The 12,307-nt window shown below is 45.4% G+C and overlaps 1 protein-coding gene across 1 annotated transcript in view; it reads left to right on the top strand.

Moving 5' to 3' along the window:
* CDK6 (cyclin dependent kinase 6) overlaps positions 1-12,307 on the top strand; it is a 198,594-nt gene that overhangs the window by 85,143 nt on the left and 101,144 nt on the right. Inside the window, exon 4 of the mRNA XM_088442192.1 lies at positions 8,701-8,868. Coding sequence (XP_088298318.1) covers positions 8,701-8,868 — 168 coding nt within the window. The remainder of the gene's footprint in view (positions 1-8,700; positions 8,869-12,307) is intronic.

Raw genomic sequence — 12,307 nt, forward strand, 5'->3', positions numbered from 1 at the left:
ACACCTCCACATACCTACCCCACATAATTTACACCTCCACATACCTCTCCCACATCATTTACACCTCCACATACCTGTCCCCACATCATTTACAGCTCCACATACCTGTCCCCACATCATTTACAGCTCCACATACCTGCCCCACATCATTTACACCTCCACATACCTGTCCCCACATGATTTACAGCTCCACATACCTGTCCCACATCATTTAGGCCTCCACATACCTGTCCCACATCATTTAGACCTCCACATACCTCTCCCACATCATTTAGGCCTCCACATACCTGTCCCTCATCATTTACTCCTCCACGTACCTGTCCCACATTATTTACACCTCCACATACGTGTCTCACATCATTTACACCTCCACATATTGGTCCCACATAATTTACACCTCTTCATACCTGTCCCACATCATTTACACCTCCACGTACCTGTCCCACATCATTTACACCTCCACGTACCTGTCCCACATCATTTACACCTCCACATACCTGTCCCACATCATTTACACCTCCACATACCTGTCCCACATCATTTACACCTCCACATACCTGTCCCACATCATTTACACCTCCACATACCTGTCCCACATCATTTACACCTCCACATACCTGCCCTACATCACTTACACCTCCACATACCTGTCCCACATCATTTACACCTCTACATACCTGTCCCTCATCATTTACACCTCCACATACCTGTCCCACATCATTTACACCTCCACATACCTATTCTACATCATTTAGTTATAATAGCTGGGTTTGTCTTTTTGGAAAATATATATTCGATTAGCAGTATATCTGCCCTTTATGATAATACTAGTAAGTTTGACCCATCTTACGCCATGTAACATGAGCCCAGCTCCCCCTTCACTCTGGCTGCAAACTTGTCCCATCTTTGCTGTATGTAGGGGCGTGGTTAGGATCATGTTTAAAATAGGACAAACCTCCTACGATTATTTATTGTATGTATACTCTATGTGACAATGTGCACCTTGCCACTCACTTATATAGACCTACTGTACAAACACAGATGGGCATGGGCAAACTATTTTGAGTTGCCACAGGTGCTCAAACATCATTCAGTGCCAAAAGTAAAACATAAGTGAGAAATATTATGAAGTAGTACTTATCTGTACACAAGCTTGGAACGCTGAGGCTACGGACAGGTGACTACTTCAGATAAAAAGCCCAAAGTGCCCCAAGCCTCACATTTACTCACACATCACTGCGGTGCAGATTGGAGATTGGCTACCTTCTCCGTTCCGAAAGCTGCACATGTACAGAATAATTAATATAACAATAAAATTAATTATCAAAGTGAAGGGACATTGAGAGTGTCTATTAAATGTGTCACTTTTGTTTGTGCGAATAATTTTATTACATCCATATTCAATTTGGAGCGAAATGTCGGGATGACGTCATTTTCGCCTATTTCAATTATCCCCGAATTCAATTTTAAAGACTTTTCACAGGTTCGAAAAGTCTTTAAAAAAAAAAACGGGGATTACTTTTCAACACTGAAATAGGTGGCGAAAAAAAGTGCAGAATTGGGGTCTAGGGGTGCTGACTTAAAAACAATAGCCTGCACCCCTGGGAATGTCATTTAAAAATAAACTGTGTCAAGAAAAGTAAAAAAAAAAAAAAATCGGGACACCCCCAAAAAATGTACTTTAATTTTGGGGGTAAAAAAAATTGGGTTGCCAAGTATGCGGCAGGTGTTTTCTTCATTGCGGGAGTAGCGGCATGTTCATTTTTGCAGAATTTTTAAAACTCATTTTAGGGACTTAAAAAAATGCTTACCCCCATTTTCATGTACCCCAAATTTGATAGATTTCTTTTTGGGAAAAATAACTATTGCTAAGTGCTATTCTTCACCTCTTCTTCATAGCCGCAAATATGCACCTGCCGCGGCTATTACAAACCCCCGACTTCCTTCAGCAGGCAAAAATAAGGGTACCCATAGTAATCCCCCATCTCTGGACATCTTTAGGGGGGTCCACGGCACATTTCCTGAAAATTCCCGTTATTTTTTCCGCAGATCCAATTTTGCCGGGTCCCGTTTTCGCTCCCTTTAAAATGAATACGGGGATAAGCGGGCCCGCGCCCGATACTTTATCCCCACTCTAACCTCCGATGTGGAGCGAAAAGTCCAGCACGGACTTTTCGCTCCCATATTGAATATGGCCCATAGTGTACTAACCAGTGTGCATTAATGCAAAAGTGTGTCTCGAAGGTGCAAAATGTGTCCCAAATATAGACAGGAGACCTGATTCCTGGTTTCTGAGAGATGTTGGGGAATCTAAGTCCCACATTCTTCTAAGCCTTTCATTCACCAAATTGCGCACCTAATCCACCCAGGAAATGCTATTGATTGCCACACCTCCTCCTAATGACCAGTGCAAACTTTCTCGGTTCTGTGTCATGGCTGCGCATGTGATAGGGGTGTGGTATGTTATCTTGACGTTCAGAATGTCAACATGGACATTATGTCGACATATGACAAGTCGACAGTCATTAGGTCGACATAGCACTCTTTTTTTTTTCCCACTATGTATACCCTAACACTATACATAACCTAATTCTAACCCTAAATCTAGCACTAAAATGTACTGTCGACATTAAGACTGGATACCTGTGATAGGATAAACCTGCACCAATCTGGGGCGGCCCAAAAGAGAGCAGTACCCCGAGGGCTGTTGGTAAAGCAATCTAATTTACTGTGAGCTACAAATGCAATTAGTCCTGATCAGATCTGGGTTTCCAGTCCATGCACAAGACCACGTTGGTGTTCTTTTGTTAAAAATTTATTTTGTCACCCAATCTAATCACTCCTCGTTTGGTTCAATTGAAATGAAAATGACTAGCGGAAATATAACACTGATGACCCCCGGCTGATTACAGCAGCCCAATATCTAGCGGTCAAGAACACTACAGTGTAAATAAAACTAAGCTTGGAGAGAGATAAAATTGTGAGAGATAAAGTACCAACCAATCAGCTCATAACTGTCACTTTACTGTCTGTGTTTGAAAAATGAGAGGAGCTGATTGGTTGGTACTTTATCTCTCACAATTTTCTCTCCAAGCTTTATTAAATCTCCCCCCTAATCCTCTATGAGCAATACATTGGTGGTCAAGAATACTTGTGTAAGTAAAGTTACATCACTAGATTCCATATTTCTAATCCTAGTAACCTCTTCTGTACTTTTAAACTGGTTCATGGTCTAGTGGTCAAGAACATACCTCATAAAGCTAATTTCACAAAGTAGCAATGTTCTAATTGTACTGACCATTGCTGATCCGAACATCCATCTTGGCGAGGGTGTGGTATGACTTGTCGACATTCAGAAGGCAGATATTCCGACTGTTGACACGTTCTAAATATCGACAGCCAGAATGTCAAAATGGTGATTAGGATAGACAATCATTATGCAGAGATGTATTAAGGTCAACATGGTTATGTTGACACCAAACATGTTGACATATGGTTTTTTGGTTATTTTAGCCTAACCCTAAAACTAACCCTAACCCTAAAAATTAATAAAAAAAACATATGTTGATATTTTGGTGTCAACATGGCGAATATAAAAATTCTGAACGTGTCGGCATTTTAACCACGTCGGCCTAAATGCATGTCAACATATTCTCTACCTAATTACCGTGTTGACATTCTGAATGTCGATATTCTGGTGTCGGCCTACTGAATGTTGACAAATTGACCCTTGGCGGATTGTATTATCTTGAAAACTCTTATTCATATAAACGTAGAGGGGTAAATTGCTAGCGTGAGTTCTCGTCCAGCTTTCGCACCTCAGACAAACAGTGTACAATGTCTTCACAAGCCCTTAACTGGAAGTCACATCAGAAGCTTTACAGTCGCTAGGGGAAAATATTTTATGACACATCGGCCTCTAAGCAGAGACTGCATCTAACAGCATTTTCCGTATGGCTTTGTGTATTTCTAAACTCTGCTTTGTGACGCTTAAGGGTCTCCAGTAACTACAAATGGGTTAAAACAACTTTGCTTTGGAGCACTTGCTAAACCTTTCCCTCTGGGGCTGCCAGGCATTGTTTTATCTCTGTAATCAGCAAGCAGCTGGCTTGTCAGTGTATAGCGCTGTGGGCCCCTGTTTTATGTGAGGTCTTGGTTAGGTGGCCAAGCAGGCAGCCCGCATTCAGTGTCAAAGCTTTTCAAGGCTGTTGGCACAGCAGCGTCCCCATTAATTTCTGCTTGTCACATGCTGTCATGCAAGTTCCACCAGAGAGGAAATGACCGTTAAAGGGCTTGGGCTGTTCCAGGCATTATCTCTGAGGCCAAACAAGTAGAGACAAATAGTTGCTATCCATGGACAGCTGCAGGAAAAGAGAGCCCCTAGAAGTGAGCCCCACGCTAACGTACCTTTCCTGCCTGCCCGCAGCTTCAGTTATCAACATCTGCCACATTGCTGTCCCTCCCGAGTACCCACTCGATGAGTGATGTTCCGTTTCCTTCAGCTGCCGGCCGTTCATTTATGGATGCCTTGTGCTGGGTCTAGAAGGACAACTTGCTGAGGACACTTGATGTTCATTTAACAAAAACGAATTCTGCTTCCATTTATAGCCAGGGTGACATGGCAGGGGCACATTTTGGGTAAATATACCTCCAAACATTACACACAGGGTTTATTAGTGTTTGTATGGTTGAAATGCATAGGGGGGAATGTATCAAGCCTTGGAGAGAGATAATGTAGAGACGTTGCCCAAAGCAAACCATCAGCTTGTAAGTGTCATTTACTATATTTAGCACAGTCCATGAAATGACAGTGAGAAGCTTTGATATATCTCCCCTCCAGTATGAGATTCAGGGCCTGATAAAACAGAGGATGGAATTACAAAGCCGCACACAAGTGGTTTTGCAATTCCGTCCTGCAGGAATGCAAATGCAGCTGGAAGTGTCTGACACCTCTTTGCTGCATCTTCGATCCGGGATCACCAATGCAGGCAGGTAGCTGTAGCTTACTGCAGCCTGGCCGGGTCCTGTCAGCCTGCGAAGCCAGGATGTTTGCTCCAATGCCTGCACTGCTGAATCTGGCCCCCAGTACGGGATGCACTATCCTCAAAAATGCTGTCAAACTGCCGTATTCTGAGGTGTACCGCATTCTCAATATGCATATCAGAGATCCGCAAGCTACGGAAAGCATGACTTTCTGAAGCTTTTCTATAGATGGCGTTGCCTAGAGAAGCCTAGGGGCTTCCCGATAGTGGTCACTAGTGAAGTGCAGCATGCACATACTACAGCCAGGTCATAAACCCGGAAGGAAAGATGTTGCCGGGACATCTGGGTATCGCGGAGCTGTCCCGACAATAAGAACATGGTGCACACTGGCGGAAGATCCCTCAGGTAAGTAGGCAATGACGCCAGTTAATCATCGCATTATAAATGTGAGCATTAATGCATTTCACCCTCAAACAGGCTGCAGACCAAGGGCCTAGGGGCCTGATTCAGACCCGCTCGCTGCCGGAGGAAGCTCGCAGGTCTGATGGGCGTTTTTTTTTCTCCAACCCGCTCGCAAAGCTGTGGGTGACCACCCACAGCTTGTGCGAGTGGCCTGGAGTCCGTCGCGATTATCGCGACCATCGGGCTTGCGACGAGACCCTGTGGTAGGGTCTCAGCTCCCGCAAGCCCGAGTGGACTTCCTGCTCTAATAGATGTCTAATAGAGCAGGGAGTCCTCTACTGACGTCACTAGTGATGTCAGTAGGGCTGCCCACAAACGCCAGGTGTTCCTAAGGGAACGCCTGCGTTTGTGCAGCCACCCCCCCTCCCGCCTACAAAACGGGGCGAGCTGTCACTCACCATCGACAGCCGCGCCGTCTTGTAGCGAGACCCGTAGCGACGGAGCTGCCGTCGCTGGACGGGTCTCGCGCACGCCGGAGGTGGCGCATGCGCAGTGGAGGACCTTCGACCCGCTTGCAAGCGCTAATTCCGTGTTGCAGGCAGGTCCGCACGCCGCCGCATTCTGGATGTGAATGGATTGCAAACGGAATGCTGATTTTAGTATACACATGTCCCCACTTTTTCCCGTATGCGAGAGCAGCTGCCATCATTATCTCCGGCACTTATACCTATCCCATGCTAGTTGCAAGATGTCCAGAATGCCCGTGTAATAGTGAGCAACTCTGGTAACACGCCAACAACGCAGCCCGACACACACACACGAGACGGTTCTGTAGTGTGCGTTTGCATTGTTGCTGCCTAGTTGCCACACAGAAACTCCCATTTAGTGGCCCACAGGGAAACAGCCCTGGAACTTGTATAAGTTTGCAGAGACACAGCTTGGAACACATGCGTAATGTGAAAGTAATCACTGGATGCAGCCGCTTATGAAGTTGTGTGTGTATGTGTCCGTCTCCAATTAAACAGATTCTTCATTGGTTAGGAAATAGATGTTGCTATAAATGTAAACAAAAGTTAGTTGTTAAAGTTATCAACTTTTTATAAAAATCAATTATAATGTATAAATCCATGTATGGCCTAAGTAAAACCTGTTCCAATAGATTATGTGATGTTGCAGCACAATGTTGGTGGTCAGTAAGAGGTGACCCTCATGTAAATTTGGTGGGACATTAAGTATAGAATTAGGGTGGCAGTGAAGGGGTATGAATGGGCTGAGGACCGCAGGGAAATGCTTGGTGGCTGTATGCAGTTCTCAGGCCACCTGTTACTAATTACTGTCTTAGATGGACATGGTGTTATGGTTCTCACACGGTTATGAGACCGCAGGGCTGCTGACCGAAAACTAGACAGCGTTGAGGAGTGGCAGTCCTTCCACCACAGGAACTAACTGGAGTGAGGCTGCAGGAGAATGGTACTTGTACAGATATAAGGACATGGTACGCTAGCAGCGGCAGATGAATATGGTCTCAGGTTCGTCTCGGGACTACGGTGCAGCTAGGTCACCAGACAAGGAGTGCCTAGACAATGAATACTAGCTGCAAGGTAAGAGTGACCAGGACTGAGAAATTGCAGGATAAGAGACAAGGACTAGACAGACAAGATACAGAAAAGGACTTAATAGGCATTGCACAATTTTGTGTTAGTACCACTGGCTGAAGTGACAGACTAAGTACAAGGTGCGGCCTTGCGGGCCTAGGTGCGACAGGAACAGCACGGAGCGGCCTTGAGGGCCGAGGTTCAACTGGAACAACACGATGCAGCCTTGAGAGCCAGGGTCGACAGGAACAAGATGGAGCGGCCTTGAGGGCCGAGGTGTGACAGGAACAAGATGGATGGGCCTTGAGGGCTGTGATGAGACAGGAACAGGACAGAGTGGCCTTGAGGACTGAGGTGTGACAGGAACAAGATGGAGTGGCCTTGAGGGCCATGGTGTGACAGAAACAAGATGGAGCGGCCTTGAGGGCTGAGGTGCTACTGGAACAACACGATGCAGCCTTGAGAACCGAGGTGCAGCCTTGAGGTCTGAGGTGCAGGTCGAGATGTGAAAGGAACAACATGGCAGACAGGTAAACTCCCTAATTACCAAACAGGCAGGAATGCAGCAATGAGCTGCATACAGACAAGACAGGATTCCAGCTGCCTGCAACACATTCATCAAGTCATGATGCAGTGTCTCAGTGGCAACTACGGCTGGGACCTGCCACCAAGATGATCCACTGAAGCACCTCAATAACGGCATATTTTCACTTACATCCAGGTCCCTGCAGCCTGCTGTTGTGTCAATACACCCTGTACAAAATAAGCCTCATCACACCCCAATTCTGACTCTCCAGGCATAAGTGTAGATACCATTGATGTGCGCCCGACTCTGCTTCCCTTGTACTTGCGTTCGACAATTTTTTATATACAGTATGCACAGAGTAAATTCACACAAGAAATGCCCTGCAAGCTTGCCTACATACCACTCTGCCTGAGCACCAAAAGAATTAAAAAAAAAAAAAAAAAGACTGGTGCACAGTTGGGTGGAAAAAAGATGCAGCACCTCACAGTAACCAATTATCTTGTATCTGTCATCCTTCCAGTACAGGTTACACAGTGTGACCAAAAGTCTCATTACAGCTCCTCTCTCATCATGTAAACGTGACACATACAAAGAGTAAAACGGTTTCCTTTTCATGTTCTGAACAGTTGTGGTGTGTAACAATTCATTAATGATTCACACAGATCCTGGAGGGGAGATCCCAGTGCGCACACACATATTGACAGGCACCTTTCTGTGAATTAAGAGATTCTTTTTGTGGAGTATCATTGCTTTTAAATGACATCTCTTGTTGGTATAACAATGAGGCTGCCATTTGGTGAGCTGAACCAGTATGCATAGGAGTGCAACTTACCGATAAACTAGGAAGCCGTGATACCACTAGATACAAATGAATTGATAGGCAGCAATTTCATAAGATATTGGTCCAGACCACAAAATGGCTGCCTCCACTGTGTGCATTCAATAGGGGCAATTTAGATGATCAGAAAATGGTATTTGCATCACAGCAGTTATTGCCATGACTTGAGAGAGCGGGTCATACTGTTGCTGAAGAGGTCATCTTGGGATTGGATGTGAGCGTCACATGACCCGACAAACTACGTCCAATCCCTCGGTTGCCTTGAGATAAGTGTTTCCTATCTCTTTAGGTTCTTCAGCGATTAAACATGGAATTGCAGTAATAATTGGGAATCCCCTTCTCTTGTCTGTTATTAGGATATGATGCACCAGCTTCTCCAAGGGTTGGACTTTCTCCATTCGCACAGAGTGGTACATCGTGACCTCAAGCCTCAGAACATTCTGGTCACCAGCAATGGACAGATAAAGTTGGCAGACTTTGGCCTTGCAAGGATCTACAGTTTTCAGATGGCACTTACATCGGTGGTACGTTTTATGGTTTATCATTTCCGTTGTATAAATTATAATAGACATGGGGAGATGCATCAAACCTTCTAATGAGGACTCGTGGAAAAGGTGTCCTTAGTGGCCAATCAGATTATACCTATCGTTCTATAGACTGTACTAGATCAATGATAGCTATAAGCTAATTTGTTGCTATCGGAACCTTCTCTACTTGTCCTCTTTGGAAAGATTTGAGACATTAACCCCACAATGGGCTAAATTCAATTTACCAGCTCAATTTACCACCTAGAACATACATTTGTTAATATTAAAGCTGTATACTAACATTGCGTTAAAACTTTTGCCCCTCATTGCATTGGCAGTGAGTGTTTAATGTATTTCAAAATGGTGTGGCTTGTCATTCAACATAATAACAATGTATTTTCATGAATATTAATGTATTTAATTTTTAACATGAAAAGATGAGGTTGAAAAAGTTGAAGTTTTAAGATTGTGTTTATTGAATAAATGTATATAAATGTTCTTCTACTTGTCAAGTTGTAGCAATGGGAAACGGATGAAGATTTAATTTTTTGAAAGCAAAACTTATTTAAAGTACGGGCTGCGCCTTTTCATCCATATGCCCAAAAGTTGAGTTTCTCATAATGTAGTCTATGTACTAAGCCTTGGAGAGACATAAAGTGGATGGAGAAAAATTACCAAACATTCAGCTCCTAACTGTCATTTTTGCAAATACTGGGCCTCATTTATCAATGAGTTTTATCATTCACAACAAGTGATAAAACTCGTTGCATATGATTATTCTGCTCCAGCCAATCGGCTCCCAACTGTTATTTGCTTGAAAAATGACAGTTGGGCACTGATTGGCTGGAGCACCATTTATCATATGCAACAAGTTTTATCACTTGTTGTGAATGATAAAACTCATTGATAAATGTGGTAGCCTGTGAAGTGACAGGAGCTGATTGGTTGGTACTTTCGGGGAGTTGCCTTATTGTGCAAGGCATGGCAGCAGCCTCCTTGGACACACTGCAGCCCAGCACACAGCAGCATGTGCTGGGCTGTGGACACAGCCTGCTGACAAGTAAGAGGGAGGGGGGGGGAGAGGAAGACCCCGGGCCCCTCAAACAAGCCTGATTAATTAGTACCCGCTCCCATTCCCCACTGCGCCCCTGGTGACCATGTAACTAGCACCGTGGCCGCCGGCCGTGGACCTGGTTGTCATCCACATAACACAAGCATGGACTTTATACAAACTCTATGCAAACTGTAGATATACAGCATGTTTAAGAGCATTGGGCTAATAGTTGTAGCCAAGTTGGCCGCTTACCGCATACGCACCAAGCGCTGGACTGTATATTGGTTGCGGTGGGCATTGACATCTTTAGATGACGCTACCCTATAGAAACCTATAGGCTTCTACTCGCCATTCCCCCTTAGAGGGATCCCGTCAGATATCTCCCAGCACTCCCCGCGACACGTGGGTCACTCGATGTGGGTCCTAAACCCGGGAATCCTATCACAAAGGCCAGCTCTTACTGGCAGAGCTGTCCTTTGTGATTTTCTTCAAGCATACCGCCGTTATTTACGTCATTAAGCATGTGATAAGTGGCGGGATACATCGCTTGCAGAATGCGATGCGCCGTGTATCCCGCGCTATAAGTCAGTCTATTTTCACACATTTACACTTTGTGTATTATTGTCCCCAGCTGCTGCCATAAAATAGTTCTGTACCATGTCCATAATTTGTTTTTCCAAATAACGACTTTGACATAGTTTATAAATGACTTATGTTTATTACATGGGAATCACCTTTGCTAGAGATGGTTTTCATGGTATTTTTCGACCTTTCTACGTATTATTGCATGAACATACACTGTTTCAGTTTGAATCCAAAAGCGATAATCGTCGCATGAAAATTGCAATTAACAGTACATCTGCCCTATAATGGTAATTACTAAGGTATGTGTCTCAGTATTGGGGCGACTACATTTATTCAGAAAAAGGAAAACATTAAAAAAAATATATAGTTTATTAGAAACAGGACATAGATGACTAATTTGGAAATAACCAGGTCTCCTGTCCAGTAAATGAGACAGACATTCATCATCTCAATACAGTCATTTTTAGTCATTAGCGCTCGTCTCTTCTTCACACAGTATGTGTAACATAACTACTGAACTACAGAGATTAGTTACATTAACCCCAATACTCATATTGCTACAGTCTAGTTTTACACATACATTTTTTATGAGGTTTTTTTATTATTTGTTTTAAAAAATATGATGAAAAAGTGTTACATACAGTAGTACAGTATAATATAGCACATGCAGGTATCCCTAGGTCAGGGGTGGGGAACCTTTTTTCTGCCAAGGCCCAGTTGGATATTTATAACATCAGTTGGAGGCCATGCCGTCAGCTGTGTCAGTGAATCGACTGTGACACAGTGTGTACCCAGCTTAAGGGACATGCACACACAGGAGATGACAGGTGCCCCCCCCCCATAATTCCCCAACAGCCCGTTACAAGATGTGCTAATGGGTGACTGCAGGCAGCTCTGGTATGTCACACAAGCAGGGAATTGGTATGAAATACCGCCGGCCGCATGCCCGACAGGAGCAGAGTGTGACGCAAGGGAAGCCCGACAGCGCTGGAAATCCCGATCGTGGATAGGTAAGTATTTACCAACCTAACCTAACCCCCCTAACCCTAACCCTCCTTAGGGGTGCCTAACCCTAACTTCCCCCCCAAGTGCCTAACCCTAATCACCCTCTTCCCCGCTGCCTAAACCTAAGTCCCCCGGGGGGGTGCCTAACCCTAAGTCCCCCCGGGGGTGCCTAACCCTAACCCTCCCTCCCCCTAGCCTAACCCTCCCGGGGGGGTGCCTAAACCTAAGTCCCTCCCGGGAGCCCTAAACCTAACCCTCTCCCCCCGCATCTGTCCGCTCGCGGCGCCCGGCATCCCTACGATCGGGATGCCGGGCGCCGGTCTCCCGGCGTCGGGGAAATGCGGGCGTCTACATCTAGACACCCGGCATTTCACCCTTGCCGGGAAATGGCAGTCGGGAAGCCGGCTGCCGGTATTTAGGCAGTCGGCTTCCCGATTGCCTCCCCACAAGCAGTACAGTAATAGTGTGCACTGACTCATAGGAGCAGCCTACTTCCTACCATCGCACGCACGCACGCAGAGATCACTCATCCCACGTCACACGCTCACCTGATCTGACTTCGGTCCCTGCTGCTCCGCCTACCGCTATATTATTTGCCGAGGCGAAGCAGGAAGCACTAACAGATGAGCTGTATAAACATCTCATTGGCCGGAGCGGGGGTGTGATAACTCCCCCCCTCTCCGGCGATCCCAGCTAGAGACCACAGCGCATCAGCCTAATGCTGATGTGCGGTGTCTCAGTCCCGTCCGGCTCCACTCAGCATGCGCGGGAGCTCGTAAGTATCGCGACATC

Source organism: Taudactylus pleione, unplaced genomic scaffold (genome assembly GCF_031769625.1).
Source record: "Taudactylus pleione unplaced genomic scaffold, aTauple2 ptg000306l, whole genome shotgun sequence".
NCBI classification, from domain to species: Eukaryota; Metazoa; Chordata; class Amphibia; order Anura; family Myobatrachidae; genus Taudactylus; species Taudactylus pleione.